We start from the raw sequence: 24,924 nt of genomic DNA, 5'->3' as shown, positions 1-24,924 counted from the left end.
CCCAAATGCCACAAAAATGAGAGCAATATCAAAGTTTTATTCTTAAAATGTAGTACACAGAGGAACAGTAGTACTTTTTTTTTTTTTTTTTTTTTGGAAAACAGAGAGAAAAGAAACAAACCAGGAGAATGTTAAGTTCCATCTTTGAAAAGTTCTGGTACAAACGTAAAAAGAGTAACCTGAATTTAGCTTTTTTTGTGTTCGGAGGGCACCGAGTTTTGCATCGCTGTCAGAGAGAGCAAACAAGTTGAAAAATACAACTTTTATTTATTTTTTAAATCTTTTTGTGTTTTAAAATCTTGAAAGCGTAAAAAAAAAAAAAAAAAAAAAAATACAGCCGGGAAGTGATGCAGATGGTGTTACGTGTGTGTGTGTTTTAGGAAACAAAACAAAACAAAAAAAAAAAAAAAAATCCATAGTGTGTTTTTTTTTTTGTCGTTTTGCTTAATTGACGTCTATAAAATAATTACAGCATTAAAATCGACAATAAAAATCAGTAGGATGGCGCGAATCATAGGAGACAGGAAGTAACAGACGAGCAGCACACGGCAAAGCGGGAAGGAAGTTAAATAATAGATTTGATATACATATATATATATATTCATATCTCATAGATTCTCCACATATATATGTGTATATATATATATATAAGTTATATCGTAGGCCCTACCCACAGTGATTTTTGAAAGTGACACGAGGAAGATGAGGTGTCTCGTACAAACTGCATATGAACACGCATACTACACATACTACATAATCATACGTGCGCTCGCACACACAGCCGCCGTACAGGCGCGATTAAGAAAAGCGATGTGCTGAAGTCACGGGAGGAAACGATAAAAAAAAAAAGAGGGTAAGTGAATGGTCGCATTAACATGTCGCCCGGCTCCTCTCACCCATTATTCATAATAATAAAGAATCGACAACAAGAACAATAGTAATCATTTTGGTTGGAAAAAATAGAAATTAACAGTCTTGATTGCATTTTTTTTTTTGAGTCAACATATATATTAAATAACAACAACACACAAAAAAAAAACAGCTAAATATATTTTAGAAAATGAAGAAAAAAAGAAGTTCCATTTGGACCCATTTTTTTTGGGCCAAAAAAAAAAAAAAAAATCATCACAAAAAATAAGTGCGTGTCTATGATGGCGCCATAGAGCTTCACTCGTTTTTGTCGTGGAAACAAAGAAGTTTTTTTTTTTTTAAACCACCTGGCAGACAAAATTAAAAGGAAATCAAATGAGAGAGAAAGAAAAAAAAAAAAAAATAAAAAAAAATACACTTTGGACGTCCTGTCACAATCAAGTGATTCCAAATATATATATATATATATATATATAAACGGCATATAACTCGGTACCAAATACAAACAAAACGACGTCCGCTTAGGTCCTCAGAACACAACGAAATGGAAAAGTACTGCAGGTAGTTAGACGGGAAAAAAATAAAACAATAAAATGCACACGTTAAAAAGTTAAAAAAAAGAAGAATGGCAAAGATTACCTGATAGTCCACAGAAGCCCCCTTTTACACCGACATTTTTCCGCCTTAAAAAAATATATATATTTTTTTTTTGCCACGACCCAGCATTTTTTCCGCCTTGGGAAATCGCATCAGAGCCGTAACAGAGGCGGGAAGGGCCAAGGTACGAAGCCCGAAAAATATTTTTTTTTTTTTTAATTTTGATTTGTTGTCAAATTATCCAATTGCGTGACGCTGTGTCTCCGCGTCAAATTTCTTCAATAGTCCGATTTTCGCTGGGAAAAAGGCGGCTCTTCCGTTACGGCTCCGGTGACGATTTTGGTGTCGCCGGAAGTCGAGCTCGGCGCTGTTTGGAATAACGTAAGAATTAAAGCCGCGCCGTCGGTCCGGTATGCGAAGTTTCACAGCCGACGCATGTTTGCGGGGAGAAGACCATTTTGCGGGATATCCGCGTGAAAGAGGCTAGTGTTGTCGGAGGTGAAGCTTGTTGTGTCGCGTAACATCGTAAGAATTAAAGCCGTACTTTAGGTCCAGTGTTCAACAATGACGGGACGACCAAGTGAAGCTTTTTTTTTTTTTTTTTGGCAAGGCTCTTTGTAAAAGAGGCGAGTGTTGTTGAAAACGAACATTTTAATGAGGAGACATCATGAGAATTAAAGCGGTATTGCAGGTCCAGTATTACGTGCCGCTAGGCCGGGGGTTGTTCGGTTGAAAAATCAACCGCTCCAACCCTATTTTGCGAGACTGCGTGAAAGAGGTTAGTGTTGTCCGAAGTAAAGGGTTTGACGATGAGAAATCATATGAATTAAAACTGTACCGTCAGGTTAGTATTCCGTGACGTGAAGTTTAACACCGAACTTCTCCTGCCCTGTTTTTGCAAGTAGGCTAGTGTTAATACAGGCGAAGATTTCAATGACTAGAGATGATAAGAATTAAAGCCGTATTTCGCAAAGCCGAAACGGGGATGAAGTCTTATCACTCGGTTTCCCTGACGGCGTTTTTGCGAGATCTCGGTTTGACAGAGAGGCTGGTGTCATCGGAAATGAAGGTTTTGATGGCAGAAATCATAAGAATCAAAGCCGTGCTGTAGGTCCAGTATTCTGCGACAGAGCCGCCTTCGGTTAAAGGTACCCTGCGACGGCAGGTGTGAAATTCAACAAACAGCTAACATTTCTTAAAACTACTGCGGGTGAAAGCGGTTGGTGCGACAGGAAGTTGAGGTTTTGCCGATGACGGAAATCATAACAATTAAATGCCACACCGTAGGTCCGGTATTTTGCGACAAAGCCGCATTGAGTTCGGCTTTTAACACGAGGCGCGCGTCCCTGTGAAAGGCAGAGGCGGATCAATAAACTTCGGGTGTTCTGGTACAGCTTTGATTCACTTGAAGACAACAAACATAAGCATTAAAGCCTGGATTTTTTGTTTTTTTTTTGCTGGGGGATGGCGTGACAGGCAAAGGCAGACAAATGCCGGGTGCTTTTTTTTTTTTGGGAATTTTTTGGGTGGGATCTCTGCGTGAAAGAGGCGATAGTGTTGTAGAGAGGAGGTGAAGCGTCAGTTATACAATTGAAGCTTTTTTTTTTTTTTTTTTGTCTTCCGAGACGACAGACATCATAAGAATTAAAGCCTCGCTTGTTTTGTAGGTCCAGTATTCTGCGACAAAGCATTACAGCACCAAACGTCGTCATTTGGCATTAAAAAAAAAAAAAAAAACATAAAAATTAACGATTCAAGCTTTAAGTGAAGGTCAAATGCTTTTTTTTTTTTTTTTTTTTTTTAAAGTGTTAGCGTGACGCTGCGATTGGTATAAAGCTAGCTGGAACAGCCCCCCCGCCACCTTCCTCGCACTTCTTATACTTTTAAATAATTTTTTTTTCTCGTAAAACTCTTTAAAAAAAATTAATAATAATAATAACAAAGGTGTCTTTTCATCGAAGCGTATTCAGTAGTTTTCCTGCTCCATCTTGGTGTGCGGTCTGTTTGGCATGATGTCACAGCCCTCGTTTTTTTTTTTAATATTAATATATCATATAAATATGGCTGTTATAACAGAGTCACCAAACAGTTTTTTTGGTTCCAAGATTTGCACAGGGGGAGGCGGAGGGAGGAGGGGGGGAAAAGAAAAACGGAATAATATAGAATATATTAGCGCAACTAAACGCCATCTACACAGCAAGTAAAAAAAAAACAAAAAAAATTAATAAAAATTAGATCATCTGTGATAAGACCATAAAATCTTAAATTAAATAATTAAAATTTTTTACGCCCAAATGATTGGCCTAGCGAGCCCTCCCGCACCTTAACAGAAAACATACATATACCCCCCCCCCAAAAAAACAAAACAAAACAACAACCTGATTTTTCTTTTCCATATAATCTTTCTCTGGTGGGCATTAACAATAATAATAAGCATAATAATAATAATAATTAAATCTGTACATGGCGGGATTCCCACACTAGCAAAGCTCTTTTTTTTTTTTTCCCGTCGTCGTCGCTAATATCCGTCAAACTCGCGCAATTAAGCAACCTCAAGGTTTTGATAGCACTTTTGGAGTTGATTGTTTACCAGCTTACATAAATTTAAAAAAAAAAAAACAAAAGCCACGAGGCTAGAACTCCTTGTCGTCCCCCGGAGGGGCGGGGCAGGCGCCGCCCCCGCGGGCCCAGGCGGCTCGGTCGTGGTCGGCGGAGGCGGAGTCGTCGCCCTCCAGCAGGTCGTCGCCCTCGTCGCCCTCGAAGTCGTCGTCCCGGGGGAACTCCATGGCCTCCAGGCCTTCCTGGGTGGCCTGGTGCGAGTCGGCGCAGTCCACGCAGACGCCGTAGCGCCGCGAGCCGTGGCGGATGCCCACGCTGGCCGCCAGCATGAAGATCTTCTTGCAAACCATGCACTTGTACTTCTTGTCTTTCTTGTGCACCTGCCGGGATCGGGTACGGGCGGGGCGGGAAGAGGCGTGAGTCCGGTTCCCGTCCGACTGTTTGGTTTTCTTTGCCCGCCATCGGTTGGGAAGCTTTAACGCCGTTAGCTGCTAAACGCTACGCTTGGTGGGTTTAGGCAGACGGAAGCAGCTAGCAAGGTCCGCGATCGGCTGGGGCATTAGCCGCGACCATTTGCCAGTTGCTAGCCGGCGTGACGGTCTGAACGCTCCCGGTGCTGAAAAGTAAGCGCCTGCTACGTTCCCGGAGTTCCCCTGTGAGCGACGCGCGCCCGCGTTCGTCGCAAGGAGGCTTTTCGGCACGAGGGGAGCGCTCAGACCGTCACAGCGGGTTTCGGGTCCCCGCGGTACATTTTAAAGCCCATCGACGAACGAGGGGCGAGCAGCTGGGTAGCTTAACTGCTGCCTTTTAACAAATTTTAAGAAGCACATTTAGAGGGTGATTGTTATGCTAGCCAACTAGTTGCAAGCGAAACAATGAGAGAGTTAGCGCATCATCGGATATAGCTACCAGGAGCTAGGTAGCCATAACTGCACCATTTCTGCGGCAATCACCAACTTATGTGGTCGCTAAATGCTATGCGCTACAGCACAGGTGTCAAACTCAAGGCCCGGGGGCCAGATCCGGCCCGCCATGTTATTTTGCGCGGCCCGCTTGTGAAAAATCTGCAAGTAAAATTTCAAATTGTCACGTGTCATCAATGATAACGTTGAAATGTGACAAGCGATTTTGCGGGACCAAACGTGAACAGTTGAAAAACCCATTCTGCTCAAATTCTGGATCGCTAGCTCATACGTTTAGCGTGTAATATGACAATATTATTCTGCTTTCACAGTCATCATGGCCCTCTGAGGGAAACTGTAGCTACATTGTGGCCCGCGACAAAAATGAGTTTCCATATTTAGGCCGCCATATTAGGTTTAAAGGCCAATCAATGCGCTTGGGAGCAATCATCTGGATCTTTCGTAGCTAAACGCTCTGCGCGCCACAGCTAGGTTCAGGGCAAATTTCTGCATTTGGATCTTTAGCCGCTCCCCTGTTATGCTAGCCAGTGGCAACTAAATATCTAATATTTCATAGTAGTGATGGATGACGTGCACTGACCAGGGAATGTCTCTTGACGTGCTCGCGGCGGGTGAAGAGTTTCCCGCAGATGTCGCAGCTGAAGGAGCGCACGCCCGAGTGGATGACCAGGTGCCTCTTGAGGGTGCGCCGGTGCTTGGCGATGTAGTTGCAGTGCGGACACTTCAGCTTGTTGATGGCCAGCAGCGGCGACTCGCCTGTGGCGGGACAAGGAGGCGGCGAAAAACCACCTTAATCCCCTTTTTAAAAGGTGAACCGGCAAACGCGAGTCTGGTTCATTGCTAGCTCTGTTTGGGGTCCTCAGAAGAAGGTTAAAGGTCAAGTGAGGCAAAGGTTTGTCAAAACGACCTGCCGATCATTGTCATCATCAGCTCACGAGCTTAACTGCTACATGTTAGTGAAGTTTAGGATTTTTTTAGCTAGCCGATCAATGAAAGTGTTAGCACATCCAACATGGCGGGCAGGAGCCTTCAGACAGTGGTCACCTGATTCTTAAGCCGGCGGTAAAAACTTACCTACGAGTTACGAGCTGGGTTTCGCGTCCCTCAAATGTTTTCATACCTTTTAATGTGAGGGTTGGCGCATCCAAGATGGTGGCCGGATGCCAATTAGCTTAGCTTAGCTTAGCTGCATCTTATCAAACTATCCATCCATTTTTTTCTATGAGAATATAAAAAGTCTACACACCCCTGTGCAAAATCCAATTTTCTTGTGATATATATATAAAAAAAAAAAAAGCGGGTCACACCCATCCACCAATCCGTCTGTTTTCTTTTGCCACTTAACCTCACGAGGGTTGCGGGGAGTGCTGGAGCCTGTCCCAGCGGTCAACGGAGGCGGTGTACGCCCTGAACTGGTCGCCAGCCAATCGCAGGGCACAGTGAGAAAAAACTGCCGCACTCACAATTGCACCTTGGGGCAATTTAAAGTGTCCAATCGCATGTTTTTGGGATGTGGGAGGAAACCGGAGTGCCCACCCGGAGAAAAGCCACGCAGGCACGGGGAGAAAGTGCAAACTCCACACAGGCGGGGCCGGGATCGAACCCGGGTCCTCAGAACTGTGAGGCCGACGCTTTCCACCTGACCTCACCGTGCCGCCCTTATGAAACTAATGAGACTAAAAAGCTAAAGTGCTATCATGTCATTCTTTAGCTGCCAAATGCTCGCAAGCTAGCTGCTAGCGGGGTTTAGGGTTCCGGCAGCTAGCGAGCGCCATTTTCACGGAGTTTTGGGTACCGGTTTTTACACCAAGGCGCGAAAGAGAAGGACGGGCGGCCGATCTGCGCGTTAACGTTTGAAAAATAAAAACAGCGCCCTCCCCCGTGGCCACCCCACCCCTCCGACGCTAACGAGCTACCGTGGACAGATGGTTTTGAGCGTAAATTAGCGGCCTATTGATTTTGAAAGCGCTTCAAAATGGAGCACGGGGAGGGCGTCGGGGTGGGAGTGAAGAGTCACTGCCTTTTGTTTGAACTCAAAACAGTGCCGTCGTCAAGGCAGGTTGCCAAGTGGGGGAGGAAGTGATGGTCTGACTCGGGTGGGGCGGGGGGGGGGGGCGGTGTTGATGAATCCCAGGTTACCTGTGTGTGTGTGTTGGTTCAGGCACACTCTTTTCTTTTTTTTTTTTTTTTTAAATACGCGCATGTTCCTTTAAGAGGCCGCTCTGGCCGCCTTGCTCATTTCAAGTGACAAAGGAGCGGCACACCTTTTTTCTTTCCTAATTTAGCAACCGTTTTGCATACAACTGCGCCGTTGCCAAGGCGATGACCTGGTTCCGGCGTGACATAATTGGAAAGTCCTAATACCGTACGTGCGCGCGTACGCGACGCAGTCGTGTAGTTTGCGGGAAAATGCACAAAAACTTTGAACGGCTCCATTTTGCCGCGACCAACCAACGTCGTCATTTCAAGGCGACATTACGGCATTTAAAAAAACAAAATACTACCAAAAACGGGAAAAAAATGTAAGTGTACAAACTGCTACTAAAATCTTGAAAACACGCTCACAGGTGTGTCAGTTTATGAATTCAAACAGAGGCGGTGTGGAGCTCGTTTTCAAAATTTCCTCAAATAATAAATAAACCACCCAAGATATAAATATATTTAAATGTAACATAAATGTGTCTTATAATTATATATAATATATATATTATAATCATATAATTTCCTGCTCCATCTTGGTGTTTATATACATAAATATACCGTGAGGATTTGAGGGTTAAATATTGTGACGCCAACGCCCAGAGACAAATTGCTCGTGTGTTGTTATGTAATTAGGCCAATAAAGCTCATTATTACCGTACTGAGAACGTCAAGGCGAGCGGCAATTTGGCCCACGCACCCTATGTTGCCCAACCCCGATTTACGATCGTGAGTGCGACAATTCTTGGATCTTACCATTTTCCCAGGATTCCCCTGGCTGGATGATGCTATACTGGATCTGATTGGCCAGCTCTGGGAAAAAAAAGGGTGGGGTGGGGGGCGTGGTTTGGGTATTTCAGGAGAGAAGCAAGGGAGACAAAAAAAAAAAAGAAAGAAAAACGGGTGAGGTGAGGGGTTTGACGGAGAGGAGGCGGGTGAGGATTTTTTTTTTTTTTGTGTGTATACACAAATCAGTCCACACGCACACAGAACAATGAGCGCTTCACTTACACAAACACGCCCACGTTTTCGGCTCGATTGTATGTAAAGCAGCGTTGCAGGGAAGGGAGGGGTGGGCCGCACCTGTGGGTGCTCGTGTCCGGTTCCTCCGCGTCGAGCACGGCCGCCTCGCTCCCTTGGTCAATATTTGGCGACCACGGTGGCCGCCCTTTAGACCAGGAGGAGGTCCCCCCCCCCCCCCCCCGCCCCGCCAAAACTACTCGGCTTACGGAACGGAAAACGCGCTGGAAAGCGAACTCGTTGCCAATTAAGTTTTTAAACCAGTTCGTGATGTTACACCCCGAGGAGAAACAGAAATAAAACAGGTTACGCAATGCAAACTTGACTTATACATGACCTCGTTTTTTTTTTGTTTTTTTTTTTGTAGGGATGTCAGGAAAAATTTTTAATAAACAATTCTTTGGGGGGAAAAATACTTCGGCCTGTTTCCCACTTTACTGTCAAATTAAACACAAAATGAGAATTACACATCTTATATTTAAAACCGCATAGCTTTACCGTCACTTAGCTTAATGCTAACAAACAATGCAACACTCCCTAGACTGGCTAATGAAACTAGCGTTGCTTTTTGGGGTAGTTGCAACCCTTTAACCAACATGTTACGCAAACGGTGCAGCAACACATGTAGAGAGTAACCACAAAAGAATACTAATTGCCACATTACTGGTGTCGGTCCTTTTACGTTCAAATATTCAAATGCTTAATCCTGTAGACTGGCGGCACTTGGAGACTCCAACCCTTCACTTTCAGCCGTCAGACCAAAATTCGACCTTCACCACCGGTTGTCTCCAAGCTATTACATTTGGACAAAAATGTGCTACCCACACTAGGTACCCCAGCTATTTTTAGGGTGCCTTTACATACGCGCGACCTCGCGGAAACCTGGAAAGTCCAGAAAAAAAATAAAACTTGCTTTCCTTGACAACGAAGTTGCACCGAAAATATCAAATTCCTGCAAATAATGAACGCTCCTCTCAACAAATCCGACAAACAACTGCAAAGTATAAAACGCCGACTCACCACAACTGCTTGGGATGAATGTCAGTTTTTTTTCCATACTTTCTCACGATTACAGCACACATACTCCGGTTTATATCATCCATATTCATGCTCAGCTCATGTGCGAGACTGTGCCTGACCTTGTCTAAATTCTCTAAAAGCTCGTTGGCATTTTTCTCCCTCATAATCGATGTGACGAGCCAAAATTCATCACCTGATCTTTATCTTTATCGAAAACTGTGCTCCTTTCAAATCCAAAAGGGATGCAATGCTGCCATCTACAGGGATTGGTCTACAAACGGGTATTTTAGAGACAAACTGGGTGTGACCCGGCACGGTGGATCAGCTGGTAAAGCGTTGGGCCTCACAGTTCTGAGGGACCGGATTCGATCCCGCCCCTTCCTGTGTGGAGTTTGCATGCTCTCCCCGTGCCTCCGGGTGGGCACTCCGGTTTCTTCCCACATCCTCAAAACATGCAACATTAATTGCCCCTACGTGTGATTATGAGTGCGTCTGTTTGTCTCTATGTGCCCTGTGATTGGCTGGCAACCAATTCAGGGTGTACCCCGCCTCCTGCTGGGATAGGCTACAGCACTCCATGTGACCGTCATGAGGATAAGCGGCAAAAAAAAAAAAACGATGGATGGATGCGTGTGACCCTCTTTCACATGCAGCGAGTTCATGTTTTTTTCCCACAAGAAAATTGGATTTTGCACAGGGGTGTGTAGACTTTTTATATCCTCAGCGTATAGCATTTTGATACCGCCGTGGACTCGGCCCTCCGTTTCAGAGTCTCGGCGGGGTTCATCGGCAGTCAAATTCTCACCAAATCAATTGCACGCCGCTTTTTTTTTTTTTTTTTTTTTTGGGCCTTTTCTTTTCGCGGGGGCTGCGCTGAAGCCATGTGACGCGCGCAACAAAACCCGGCACTGTGCGGCGCTTAATCGGCCCGGCACGGCCCTCAGACTGCAAAGAGAAGCCGATCCACTCCGCTGATAAGAAAACATCAAAAGTCCACGCGTTTCTTTCCCGCCGGCGGACGCGTACTGTACGTTGCACCCTTTGGGCGCGGGCCATTAGCGCGTGCGCCCCCCCCCCCAACGGCATCACTTGTGGAGCGCATTAGAGGAGCTGGAGGCACTAAGAGCATTGCAGCGCATTTAGGGGGGGAGGCCTGAGGGAGAGGAACCCACCCCGGCCTCCCCCGCGCTTTCTTCATTATCCTGCATTAGGGAGGGAAGCGAATGTCGTAAAAAAAAAAAAAAAAAAAAAGGAAAAACACATCCCGCGCTTCCGTCACGGCGGAGGAGCGCCGCTTTAATGGCCGAAGGAGAGATTACGGCCGGCGAGAAAGGACGGCGGGTGGATTAAAAGGTTATTCCAGGATACAAACTGGGGTGGAATAAACAAGAAAGAGGGGAGGACACAAAAGAGGATTTGAAAATGGGAGTCGTGCAGATTTTTTTTTTTTTTTTTTTTTCCCCACACTATTGTGGAAGGGCGAGAGTGTGTAGCGTGGGGTTGTGCGGCATCGGTGCCCACAAAGCGGGCGTTAACGTGGGAATAAGCCGCCCACCCCCCTCCCCCCCACCCGCACGCACGCTCAGAAGCGATTATCGGGAGGATCATCAAGAGGCAACGGCGGGGCAGGTTGGGCCTGGGGAGGCGCTCCGGCTTTTAAAAACGCACGCGCGCGCGTTTTAGTCGCAAATCGACGACTTGATTTGCGACTGCGCACGGCCGGCAAATTATTACTCGCTGTGCGTCATATTTCAAATGACAAATTTCCCTCTATTATGTAGTAGGGAGGGGGGGGGGGTGTTCGCAAATTTAAAATGATAAAATTAACAGTTACAGTTTTGCCATTGGGTCACGTTGACCTACAAGCGGTTCTGATGGAGCAAAAAACCTCCTCTTGTAATGTTAATATCAAAGGAAGATATTAATGCGCAATATGAGATTAAGACACCACTAACGATAATTTCACAAATCTTTAGGTGTGTGTGTATGTATAAAACTGTATGCTATTGTAATTAATGTATAATATAATAAAATATATAATAATAATATATATAATTATGTTATAATGTATATTTATTTTTAACAATAACAAGAAATCTATTCTCTCCAGACTATCTAAATCTGGTATATTGCTATATTGCATATATTGCCGTATCATTCCGCAATTATTGTTTAACTCACAAAACAAAAACTCTTATGATAATTAACCATCCATCTATCGATTTTCTTTGCCGCTTATCCTCACGAGGGTCACGGGGAGTGCTGGAGCCAATCCCAGCTGTCAACGGGCAGGAGGCGGGGTTACAACCTGAACTGGTCGCCGGCCAATCGCAGGGCACATCGAGACAAACAGCCGCACTCAAAATAACACCTACGGGCAATTTAGTGTCCAATTAATGTCGCATGTTTTTGGGATGTGGGAGGAAACCGGAATGCTCACCCGGACAAAACCCACGCAACACGCGAACTCCACACAGGCGGGGCCGGGATCGAACCCGGGTCCTCCGAACTGTGAGGCCAACGCTTTACCAGCTAGTTTTTAGTTCAGTTGAATTTAGATATTTAAACCCCGACAGAGGATCTTTAGGAAAACAGCGCGCGTGTGTCAAATCAATGGTGAAGTGTATTTTAAATTCAGCAGATTTGCGTCCTACCGGCGTTTTCCGAGAGCGACGAGAAGTCCTCCCGGGGGTAGGAGGCGGACGGCTGGATGAACATGCCCTCGTCGAAGCCCTCCTCGGGCTCGGGCGGGAAGTTGTAGACGAACCTCCGCGTGGTGGCCTGCTTTTTCCGGCGCCCGCTGCCGGCGACGGCGGCGTCGGGGGCCTCGCGCTTGATGGCCGCCGCCGCGCCCGGCTCGTTCCACACGAACACCTGGGCGCGGGCCTCGTTGTTGTCGGCGGAGTCGGAGGAATTGTCGTTGTGGTGGCTCCAGCTGCCCGTGGGGGCGCCGGGGGGACCGGCCCCGACTTGCGTCACCTCCACGTCGCTGGACTCCTCCTTGACCCTGCTGGCGTCCTCCTCGCCGTCCTCCGCCGCCTCCTTGCCTTGGTTGTTGCTGGCTTTGATGGACAGCTTGGAGAGGATGCTGGTGGCCCAGAAGTTGCTGGGCTTGCGGTCGGGGCGCCCCCGCTGCCCCTCCTTGGCCACCGTCTGCCGCTTGTTGTAGTCTACCACCACCGAGTCGGGCGCCTCCTGCTTGATGCTGATGTTGAGCGCGTCCTTGATGAACGCCCGGCACGACTGCACCACCTCCGTCATCTGCAGGTAGCTGGCCACCGACATCACCTCGATGGCGTTCTGGCTGGTGAGCAGCAGGTTGCCCGAGTAGAGGAAATCCAGGATGACCGAGAAGCCCTGCACAGCGGCCACGTCCAGGTGGGTGACGGTGGCGCGGTCCTGCGCCTCGCTCTGCGTCAGGCAGTAAAGGGTCTTGAAGTAGCGGCTGCCCGCCACCAGGATGTTCTTGTGGGCGCGGAACACCTGGCCCGACACCACGATGCTGACGTCGCACAGGATGCCGCTCTTGCGCTGCTTGTCCAGCTCCTGCAGCAGCTGGTAGCAGTACGAGTTCTCGTTGGGCTTGTTGCGGTAGTCGTCCTCCGAGGAGTTGGTGGACGGGCTGGCGTTGTCCGAGGGCCTCCCCGATTCCTTTGCGGAGACACGGAAAACAACACGGTTACAGCAGCTTCAGTGGGGATACCCAGACTTCCCTTTCCCCAGCCACTTCTTCCAGCTCTTCCGGAGGGATCCCGAGGCGTTCCCAAGGCAGCCGAGAGACATAGTCTCTGCGGCGTGTCCCGGGTCGTCCTCGGGGTCTCTTTCCGGTGGGACGTGCCCGGAACACCTCACCAGGGAGGTGTCCAGGAGGCATCCAGATCAGATCCCCCAGCCGCCTCATTTGGCTCCTCTCAATGCGGAGGAGCAGCGGCTCGACACCGAGCCCCTACCTGATGACCGAGCTTCTCACCCTTTCTCTAAGGGAGAACCCGGACACCCTGCGGAGGAAACTCATTTGGGCCGCTTCTATCCGAAACCAGTTCTTAAAGTTAGAAAATTTCCGTGTTCAAACTATTGTTGTATCAGTTCATCTTAAAACCACAACTATTTTATTTTCTAGGACCCAACAGCAGTGGAACTGGACCATTTCTTTAGGTACTCTGATACCTTCTAAGGTACGTGAAAACTGCATTCAGGTTTTAGAGTCTCATGACAGCCATTGAGAGGTTAGGAGTTTGCGCACCAGATTAATAACGTAAAGCCTGTTCGGTATACCGGCTTTGTTTTGAAAAAAATTGTCTTTTAAAGGAAGTGTGGCGGGTAGCGAGGGGCTGGGGATGGTGGGGGCACCCACTTTGTTATTGAAGGGGACGCATGACTTTGAAAGTTTTGCCGCAGGACGTTTTGAGCACGCTGTGTGCAAAATAAAAAAAAAAAAAAAAAAGCACAATTGTGTGTGTTTATACAAATACGACATTTCCCCGGCGGTAGCCTCATCTTCATTTTGACTCTTTGGCGTAGGCAAACACCCCAGGGTTCCCGACACGCCTGCTGAGGGCGAGGAACTGGTTCCGCAGGCTTCCAGAAGGGGTTGAGCGGGGAGGGTGGTGGGTGGAGATACAAAAACGAGGTACAATCGAGGGATGGGCCGCCCGGCCTGGAAAACATTAGCGTGTTCTACGTCCGAGCCGAGATGCACTTCAGTGGGAATCCCTCCTGAAGAGTTTCTGGCTGAAGTCGAGCGTTGAACCGGCAGTGTGGCTTTTTAAAAAAAACAAAAAAATATGGAATGAGTACTTCAGAGGCCTTGAAAAATCCTCCGGGACGAATACGTTCAAGAAAAAAACAAAAAAAACAAAAAAAACCCACAAATTAAATACATGACCTATTTTACTGGCCACACGGAGTATTCCATTTGCGCTATTTAAGAGTTTTTAGGGCAAGCGACGCCCTTTTTTCATTTTTTTTTTCCCCAAAAAGGGGTTTTGAGGTGTCGATTTGGAGAACTCGGAATTTTTGGCCCGTACAAACTTGGATGTTTTTCAGTGAAAATTGGAAAATAACAACTGGGGGGCTTCCCATAGAAGGAGATGTGGTGGAAAATAAGTTATTTGTTTTACTCTAATTTGATTTTCTATCAACTATGTGACACAAAAGACATTCAGAACAATTTTTAATTTTTTTTTTTTTTATTTTAAACACTGCTCATCTGTCAACCCTCAAATCTCCCTAAAATGCTTCCCAGCGGGAAGCAAATGTTGACTAAATTCAAAACGGCGCAGCAAATCTTCAGGTGGTTTCATTCAGTCACTTTTTCAGAACCCCAAAACACATATTTTCCACCACAATTTGCGACTTTTCGCCACCTCCAAAAAAAGCGGAGATTTCCAATAATAATCTTGGGGTCAAAGTAATTTGCTGCGGTGCGAGAACAAATCTGAAAAAAATGCGGACTCCTGAGACCAAAACAACCGCCGCGGCTATCGGCTTGCTGGCGGCCATTTTCCCCCCACAGCTGAGTGTGTGTGATACAAGTGAGCTCTGGAATCAAATCAAATAGATTCTTTCCTACTTAACCGCAGAAAAAAAAAAACAGGAAAAAGTCCTGGAACGCCAGCTTCCTTCTGGTGTTTTGGTTACACTTTACCGCAGGCCGGCTTAGACATTGACATTGTTTTTAGTCAATCATTTATTATCGCGTCGCTGTGAAACTTTCAAAGAAAAAAAAGAAAAAAGAAAAAAGGTAGTCATGGCGCACCACCGCGACACCTCTCGGCTAAATCCTCCAAACTGTGTCTGTCTTTTTTGGACAATCTTTTAACTCCCGCCGTCGCAGCTTCACTTGTTTGGCAATTTGCGGATGACTTTGCAAAGCGCGCAAAAAAAAAAAATCACCTCCGGAAAATGGATATGAAATATGATGAAAGGCAAACAAACAAAGCTGACAACGCAAGCATTTTTGATTGGTAACGCAAAACTCAAATCTATTCGGCATTATCTAGCGTGATGGTTCGGCCTTGGCAGAGGTCTGCGCGCTGCTGACCGGTCTTTGTTGTTCCGTGCGGCCATTTTGTTTTGTGCTTATCTTGCTCGGGGTCACCGAGGGGTTGGAGTCGAAGCCCCTCTATTGATATAAGTATCGTTGCAGATACTGTACTTCTGTACTCCTGGGAAAAAAAAAAAAAAAAAAAATGCTACGACACAAGGCGTGTGGGGTCGGATCCGCTCGGTTGTGTGGAGACTCTGTAAATGGGGACATTTTGTCAAACCGACTTTCGCTAGTATTTGGGATGTGCCGTAATTCCCGGCCTGCAGAGCGCACCAGCTGTGTAAAAGCCGCAAGTGCCCACATCGAAACACGAGATACTTACAAAGAAAGACAACGCCGACGCTAGCGCCGCGCTGAAGCCAGTGCTAACGCTAACAGGGCCGGTTAAAATAAAACTCACCGGTAAATATCACCGAGACACGGCAGCAACATGCTAGCGCAGCGCTAACAAGGCCGGTGAAAGTCACTTCCTCGGCACATATATTCCACCGGTCTCATTCTTACACCACATCCGCTACCACTCGCCATCCTCACGAGGCAAAGAGCCAGCCTGGTACCAAGTCAGTAAAATAGGGGCGGGGCCGGGGGGGGGGGTATATCCAGTAGGCATGCACATAAACACACACACAAATAGTGAGGTTGCTACATACTAACTGGATCGAGAATACAGAAAACACCGAAATTGTGAGAACCCCCCCTCGCCCCCCAACAACAAACTGCGCAGCAGATGTCCTAATCCAGAATAATTCACATAGCTCCGGCATTTTTGCCCCCGCCCACCACCTTCGTAAACAAACACGGAAAGCACGCTGCCCAAACACACACACACACACACACACACACACACAGCTGGGGTTTCAGCCGATTAATTCTATTTCTCTGAGGTCCCCCCCAACCCCCCCCCAACCCGCCCCCCACGCTCGGCACAGCAGCCCGGGCACACGGGGTGGCATATAAAGAGGAGAGAGAGAGAGAGAGAGAGAGGAGTGGGAGGGTGGCTGGCTGGATGGATGGGGATGAGGGGGGGGGGGGTGTTATCATCCATCCTTGGCCACACAGCTGGAGGGAGAGTGAGTGCAAGAGAGAGAGATGGGAAGTGAGGGATTGAGAGAGAGAAAGAGAGAGAGAGAGAACGGGAACATGCTTTTGCGGGGCCGGACGACTGAAAAGGGAGCCTCATAATGGAGGAAAAGTTACAATGGAAAGATAAGAGATGGCTGATAGGCGCGGGCGAGACCTTGAGAGAAAATGTGGAGCAGAGGAGGAAGAGGAGGAGGAGGGCGAAGGAACGCGAGCGAGCGCCGAAGTCCACGGGTCACCCCATTTTTTTTTTTTTTTTTAAAGCGGCCTTCACAATGGCCCGCGTTCTCCCCGAGGCTCATTGTCCACTCACTGTGGGGCCTTTTGTGAAATCGCTTCTTCTGCAGACCGCGCGGGACGGAGCCAGGGGGTGCGCCGGGGCGGGGGGAAAAGACCGAGTCGACGCGTGCACGTCGAAGTCGAGTTGCCGTGCGGAGGAACGCCGCAAAGTGGAACTCGGGCCCTCTCGGAGCCCCGCGTTTTTATTTTTTTGGTTTTAGCTAAGGAGAGCGGCGTACGGTTGAACACGCGACGCCGAAGTCGTATCGTTCCGAATGTGGCTAAAACGGGAAAATATGGCGCATTTGAATTGAATCTTTTTATTTGATTTCCCCTATTAATTAATTTACAAACTGTCTATAACATTACAGTGGCTTATGCCAATATTACATAGACAAAAATAATAATAGACACCCCCCCCCCCCACATCCCCAGACACACACAAAAAAAGTGATTCGAATCACACGGGAATCGGACCGCTGTCCCAGAACAGACTGCAGGACCTAAAAAGGTTCCGGCGTACCTGAGGATTTGGAGATCCTGTTAATGATTAGCCAGGGCGCTAAACTCCACCTGCGGGCTTTTTTTAGCCGTTCGCGCACAGCGGGGACGGGAGGCCAGGGAGTAAGTCTTGGACTTAGCGTTGCGCACTCGGTCCGGCTGGGGCTGCCGGTCCTCGCCGCACCCTTTTTTTCCCCCCCAGATGTGCCGCGCGGGAGCCGAGACCTGGAAACAAAGCTGCTGTGGATCCGGCTACGTTTTAATACCCCGAGCGGACGACTGAAAGGGGATCTCCGATGAGTTTTACGCAGTCGTACCTTAACGTACACGAGCAAGTTGTGAGGTTTTTGTTTTGGTTTGTGTTCCAAGGTGAGACTCGAGATGGAATCCAGAGGTTCTGATACACCGTTGGTGTCGTGAAGCGGAAAAGAAATGGCCCAACGGCGGTACCGTGATGGCTGACGCAATAGTCCAACACACGCAAGGACCTGCTGTACGCCACCATCCACAACCAGACGCTCGCACGTAGACTGACCAATCCGTCGAGATGGGTCGCAACGCGAATAAACCTCAAACCCAAACAAACCGCCGACCCCCCCAAACCGTGATCCAGCACTGTCGCCGTGCAGAAATTAACCCCGACAAACACCGCAACGACCCCACCCAAAAACTCTCGTGACCGGGCCCCCTGAGGCCGGCGTTGTTGCCTCCCCGAAAGGTCCACATTTACTGTGGTCAACGCCCCCCCCCCCTCCCCAACCCAACCAGCCGGTCCCCAGATACCAGAACAATACGTCTGTGTGCATTTGGCCCAAGGTGTGGGAGGGCCGTGCCGAGCGTCTCCCGGCCTCCTAACAATGTCGCGCCATAGAAGAAGAAGTACAAGTTGTGGGGGGGGGGTCCACAGACCACAATCACTAATTCAGCAAGAATTTCCCCCTCTGGCTGGAGCCCACCCTAGCCCCCAATAAACATCTCGTCGGAGATATTTTGCCAGACGGCAAAAAGAAATGGGGGGGGGGGGGAGACAACCTTATCTTTGTTGAAGGTACAAGTAAACGGTGAAATGACACCCCACCCCCCCCCCCCAGACCCCCCAAAATTTTTGGGCCTTGGGATCACATAGCCACTCTTTGACGGGTCAAATGTACCACAAAGGTGTACTAACATTTTTGATCTGATGACCAAGACTAAATTTTGGCATATTTTTAGTAAAAAAAAACAACAAAAAAAAAAACGTGGATTCTTTAACCTGTCAGGTCAAGTCCTGCGCCGTCACGTTTTGAGGGGCAGACGAAGGGCGGCGGTCAGAAATTAAAACTGAAACTAAATTCCGAGTGGGGATTTTTTTTTCTCCCTTCCTTCTTTCTCCTGTGGACCGAAACTGCAGTCGGAGGGTAGAATTTCTTTAGAAACCGACCGACTGACTGACTGACGGGCCCGAACAGGGAACCAAAATGAAAAATGTTCCTAGAAAAAAAAAAAAAAAAAAGACCTGAAATAGAAAAATATTCATATTTCACTAATTAAAGTGAAAATTTTAGGCCAAATTGTACTGATTAAGAGGCGGGACGCTGGATCGGCTGCTAAAGCGTTGGCCTCACAGTTCTGAGGACCCAGGTTCAATCCCGGCCCCGCCTGTGTGGGTTTTCTCCGGGCACTCCGGTTTCCTCCCACATCCCAAAAACATCCAACATCAATTGGACACTCTAAATTGCCCCTAGGTGCGATTGGGAGGATGATTGGCTGTTTGTTTCTGCGTGCCCTCCAATTGGCCGGAAACCAGTTCAGGGTGTACCCCGCCCCTCCTGCCCAATCACAGCTGGGATAGGCTCGGGGAACTCCCCGCCACCCTCGTGAGGATAAGCGGCAAAGCAAATGGATGGATGGCTGTACTGATAAGACTAATTTCATATTTGTACACAATGCTGGGAAAGGAGGCAGTTGTTCAAATTTCCATCCATTTTCTTCACTGCTTATCCTCACAAGAGTTGCGAGAAGTGCTGTAGCCTATCGCAGCTGCCAACGGGCAGGAGGCGGGGTACACCCTGAACTGGTCGCCAGCCAATCGGAGGGCACATTGAGACAAATGAAAGCCACACTCACAATCACACCTTGGGTCAATTTAGAGTGTCCAATTAACGTTGCATGTTTTTGGGACGTGGGAGGAAACCGGAGTGCCCACCCGGAGAAAACCCACGCAGGCACGCGGAGGACATGCAAACTCCACACAGGCAGGGCTGGGATTGAACCCGGGACTTTGGAACCGTGCCGCCAAATTCAAATCATTTTTTTTGTATTATTTGTTGCCTTTTTTTGGGAGATGTAAATAGAGAGGAACCAAAAAACTCAACCAAGTCAAAAATCCGCTTTTCCATTACTACACTGCAAGTTTTGCACATACTACTCCTAAAAAGTCTCTCGCGTCACATTTTTCTCTTTTTTTTTTCCACCCCTTCAACCTTATTTTGGTCCGCTCCAGATTTCAAATCCAGACACGAGACCCCCGCCCAGACAATTCCTGACAGCCCCCCCCCCCCTCCGAGGAGACCCACATTTACGCGAGCCGCCCGCTAATCGAGTTAGCTTTCCCCCCGGTGCTTTGCCGACTTCCAAAAACAGAGTATCGCCGGCGCTGCGACACGGGACACGAGGATGTGCGGCCTCCACGTGGGGGTTCCGGTTGCTGGACAGAATCCGCTGCCCCCCGAGCCCCGTAATCCACTCGCTGTGCTCTCCTCCCCGATTAGACGTGTGTACAAGCTAATGGATCACTTTAAGTCATTCTGATTAGCGATCGCGTGTGCCCGGCGAAGGAACTAAATGTGGTTGTCCAATCCTCTTCCCGACCCAAACGGGCCTCGTAAGTGCGCCGCTGACGGCCCGCTCGGCGCCGTCGTCGGCAGAAACGCTCTTTGACACCGGATTGGGATGGTCCGCGACGTTGGCCACGCGCTCCCTGTTTTTATGGCGTCGCGGAACGTCGTGTTCGAACGTCGACGCCATAAAAAAAAAAAAAAAAAATCCAGATAAAAACAAAAACGCCCGCACTCAAACGCAGTCACGTAGACCTCAAATATCGGGTGTAATATTTCAAAACAAAATGAATTTGAGTCATCCGCAACAATTTCAAATCAATCTCTCTCATTAAAATGTATTGAAATGACATTAATCCGTTCCATGCACGCTGAAAATATATATATATATTTTTTTTTAATTGCCACATGGGTGACTGCAAAGAAGCAAACTAATATTATAAAGGAGGGATGGACTAGTGCACAGGTGTCAAACCCAAGGCCGGGGGGCCAGATCCGGCCCGGCACATGATTTTATGTGGCCCGCGAAGACAAATCCACAGTGTCAATTTCCATGATTCTTGTAAAAATCGGCACCAAAATTTCAAGTTGTCATGTACCATAAATGATAACGTTGAGATATTACAAGCATTTTTGTGTTACCAAACGTAAATAGTTGAAAAAAACAAACATTGCCCTAGATTTCTGATTTCAAAACTAGTTCATAAACTGATGATGTAAACATGATGAGACGATTTGATATTTTGGTTTCGCAGTCGTGACGGCGCTCTGAGGGTAAACCGGAACTGCAATTTGGGCCGGGGGGGGGGGGGAGATGAGTTTGACACCCCTGGCCCGGTGATTGCCATCAGGAGCTGGTTTTGGTTCGTACGAGTTGTGGCTCACTGCGGCTTCTCGCGGGTGTTTCCATTTTGTATTTCGCTCGATCAATCTCACCACTTATTCATTTTTTGTTTTGTTTTTTTGCCATTTTATTTCCATGGCCATGTCTAGGGAGTGTCAATTTTGGTCAAATTTTGACTCTTTTCTCTGGGGTTAATTCCTTAGCCCCTGCAAATAGCTGTATGTATGTTTATATTTGTCTATAACCCTACAAGACACGTTGCGCTTATATCTAAGGGGTGCGTTTTCAAAATTGCTGTCGCCGCGTGCGCCGTACGATCCCTAATCATAAGATCTGCCCCAAAGGGTGAACAGTAGGGCCCGTTAATCCGCAAATATGTGGATGACGGGCGGGTCAGGTTATGCCGTGTCTCTCTATTGAGTGTCAAAGTTGAGGCCCACATACCCGATCCGTCCCACCGCGTCGCTTTAAGAACAATTTATTTTCCCCCCCCCCCCCCATTCTTGGCTAGTACCGTTTTAACTTTTTAACTAACCTTAAAAGCAAGTCAGCTTTTGAAATAATTACGGGGTAATTTGTGCAAAACACCGCTGCAAACATCATATTTGCACCCATTTTAAAGGCGCGTTGTGACCGAGTAGCGACTCAAAGCTTTTGTCTAGAGCGTCCAAAATCTTGTCAATCGTGGCAAACAATGTCAGTTTTCCACTAATTACAGTGCATTTTTCATTTTTTTTTTTTTGCATGCTACATTCTGAACTAGCAACCGCAACTACGACGTGGCTCGTTGTTTAACACCCGTGTATTAGGCACATCCATTTCGCACTGCTCCACCCCCCCCTTTTTTTTTTTTGCTTATGTCCAGTATGGATTTTTGGAGGCTCATTCTGGCATAATGCCTCTAATTTAGCTCCCAAAGGGAGGAGGGGGGGGGGGGTGTAAAAGGCACCAGAGGTCACCGGGGAGCCGGAGCCTTGAGAGGCTGCACGGGAGGGCCCACGAGGGGAGGGGGGCGAGGGGGGGGAAGGTGCCGCTCCCCTTGTCACTGTGACCTCTGGCTTGATAGTAATCAAGCCAGATGCTGATGCAATGAAAAAAATTATTGGGGATGGGGGGCAGGGGTGCTGTACAGTGCCAGTGGAATAAACCTGCTTACATTTTAAGCAGGTGTGAGAAAACCTTTGTACTCAAAAGGACATTTTATATTTATATATATATATATATATATATATATATATATATATATACACACACACACACACACACACACACACTGTATATCTAATTTTTTTAACCCAATATTTTTTTATACACACACAAACGCACGGTTTAAGTAGTATTTTCCTTCACATGTATCGTTACTTATAATCAAAAATATCATTCGATAACGTACACAAAAAAAGTATAGATTAAAAAGGTTGGTTGTATTGCGTTGAATAAATGCAAAATTATTTTTCACATAGTCTCATTTTTTTAATGATTTAATTATTATCAAACAAGAAAATTAAGAATAACACGCGCATTATTTATCGGTTCATGTAAAATTGTGTATATTGGGAAGATTTTTCATTCTAAGAAAAAAAATAATGTTCAATAATTTAATTTACTGTTAGATAACTTTTAACAAATCACGTGTTAAAAATAATTCGATAGCAACCAAATCAAAATTTAAGTTAAAATTTCACATCTTATTTTGCAAGATAATCATAATTTTAATTTGAGTAAATCATAGAATTCAACAAATTCTGAACACCCTAAAATAATAATTGTCTGGGGAAAAACAACCAAAATGAAAATTTGGTCACGTCAACGCTCTGGCGGACCCGATTAAGGGACACAGCCCCGGGCCTTTTTTTTTTTTTGTCCCACGGGCCACAGGTTGCTCACCACGACTTAAAAGAAAACAACTTACACAACAAACAAGTACAACTAGGAAGTACAAAAGGTATTCACACCAAAAACAAAACAAAAAAAAACACAGTAAACACAAAGTCAGCTAAACTTGTAACAAACACACAAACCTCCAATCCCGGCAACACAGCGAAGAAGCTACGGGCTACATTAGCATCGAGGTAGCTCACTAAGCTAATTAGCCCCGAACATCGGGGCTCATATTCGATATAAAATGTTGGATAAAGTGGTTAAAATGTCACCCGTAAAAAAAAAGCGAGTGGATAAAAACGAGTCCGTGTGGTTTAAAAAGCTCTGTACGTAAAAAGGTTTGAGCAGAGCGGAAGGGGTCGGGGTGCTACCGAGGCGGTTTACCTGTTTGCTCGGGTCATTCCTGCCGTGGTCGGACGACAGGTGATGTCGGAGGAGCAGGGCCCGCTTGTAGCTCCGGCTGCCCTTGGCCAGCTCGTCGCCGCTCCGGGAGGCGACGTCGCGGCACCACGAGCACGACATGAGCCCCGTCTGCTGACAGAAGCGCAGCCACGGGAACTCGTGGAGCCACGACGCGTGGAAGAGCGAGTGCTTCTGGAGCAGCGTCTGCGGTCTCATCTCCACGCCGCATTTCCTGGGTCCTCCCGACCGGGCGCAGTCCTCGGCGCCCGCTTCCTTGTAGCCGTTCGCCGCCGAGTCGGGGTCGCCCCCGCGGCTGCCGGCGGCCGCCCCCTCCGCGTCCTCTTCCTCCTCCGCCTCGGGCTCCGTGCTGTCGCTGACCGAGCCTGCGCCCTCCACCCGCTTCCGCGTTGGTCCCGTCGCCCCCAGGTCGCCGTCGTCGTCTTGGTCCGGCCGGTTGCCGTTAAAATGTCGGTCCTGGCAGGCCGGGACCTCCCAGCTGTTACCGTTCCCCGCTCCGCCGCCGGAGTTGGAGCCTCCGGAGCCCGTTAGCCCTGCTAGTCCACCGCCTCGGAACGCCAGCGACCTGCGGTTCCTCTCACCGGACATTTTCTCGCGCTTGTGATAAACGTCTCACCAGGATTCCCCCCGCCACGGCAAAATGTTCTTTTTTTTTCTGTTTTGTTTTTTTCTCGCCCCCTTCCGCCTCCTCGCCGTCTCCTACCCGCCGCCGCCGTCGCTCGTCCTTCCCTCCGCCGCTCGTTTATCGGTCGCCGGGCCCCCGGCCGGTGAGAGTGTGTCGGTTATGCGGAAATAAATAGCTCGTTTAAGCGCATAATGGCATTTTCAGGGTTCTCGCTGCGTCCGCGCAGGCCCCGCAGAGGTCGAATGGCAACGACTTTCCTCCCCACAATGCACCTCGACTGGTGCTGGAGGAGGAGGAGGAGGAGGCGGAGGCGCAGGGGTGGAGAGCCGCTTCGAAGAGGGGGAGATGGGGGTGCCGCGGATCGCCAATGGGGGCTTTTGTGTGTGCAAGGCTGCACCCATTTTCCGCATGCTTCTCATATCTCTCCGTCTCGCGCGCGCTCTTTTTGATGTAGTTATCTTTCTTTCTTTTTTTTTTTTTAACGCTTTCAGTCTCTTCTCCGAGCACATAAACGCACTTTCAAGGCCCTTAAATCCCTGTTGTGTGTGATATGACCACGTGACGTGACACTATTCTGCCGTAATTCTGGTTCCCGTTGCCCTTAGGAACACATCATTATCAAATGAGTAGTAATTACAACTATTATTTTTCCTTTCGCTTCCATAAAAAATACGTTTTAGAATTGAAAAATACGCTTTGAGTCTTCTTATTATTGTATTATTTATAAAATACATGGATGCACAAACATTATATTTCCATAACCCAATATAAATACTATAAAATAAACATAGTGATCCATCAAATGTAAAATATGTTTAGAACAAACATTTGCATATTTTGTATTAAAATACACTTGACATGATTTTGTATACATTTATAAAATGGTAAATACAAAACAATAAGTGTTAAAATCAATTACATCCATAGATCATTATTTAATGAAATGTCATATTACTAAAAAAGCTACTTCATAATTGAGAATAATATTGTTTGTATTTTCTTTTTAATTCACTCATTGTAGTTATCAAACTGTGAAACACAAATAGAAATGCACTCAAATATTTGCAATAAAAATATGACTTACACAATTCCACTTACTGCTTGCCTTGGTCAGTCAAAATTATGTGATATTATATACTGTATGTAATATTATACTATTAACATTGTTTTATTCAAATTCTGAAAAACATTTAAAAAGTATTTTATTATTTATTATACATTTATCATATAGGCTTCAGCGC

General features: G+C 47.2%; 1 protein-coding gene across 2 annotated transcripts; it reads right to left on the bottom strand.

The window, feature by feature from the left end:
• Positions 1-848: 848 nt before the first annotated feature.
• On the bottom strand, positions 849-24,290 carry zbtb10 (zinc finger and BTB domain containing 10). 2 transcript variants are annotated; one of them, XM_061820826.1, is made up of 5 exons: positions 23,023-24,290; positions 11,843-12,839; positions 7,905-7,961; positions 5,530-5,705; positions 849-4,406 (listed from the first exon to the last, which is right to left on the bottom strand). In XM_061820826.1, exons 1-5 carry the CDS (start codon positions 23,644-23,646, stop codon positions 4,101-4,103), a joined length of 2,160 nt encoding a protein of 719 aa, XP_061676810.1. In that variant the 5' UTR covers positions 23,647-24,290; the 3' UTR covers positions 849-4,100. The 2 variants fall into 2 exon arrangements, with proteins under 2 accessions (XP_061676810.1, XP_061676817.1); XM_061820833.1 differs by lacking the exon at positions 7,905-7,961.
• Between the last annotated feature and the right edge of the window lie 634 nt (positions 24,291-24,924).

Source organism: Syngnathoides biaculeatus, chromosome 1 (assembly GCF_019802595.1).
Source record: "Syngnathoides biaculeatus isolate LvHL_M chromosome 1, ASM1980259v1, whole genome shotgun sequence".
NCBI classification, from domain to species: domain Eukaryota; kingdom Metazoa; phylum Chordata; class Actinopteri; order Syngnathiformes; family Syngnathidae; genus Syngnathoides; species Syngnathoides biaculeatus.
The sequence above is the reverse complement of the archived record's forward strand: the minus strand, read 5'-3'. Positions and strand labels throughout refer to the sequence as shown.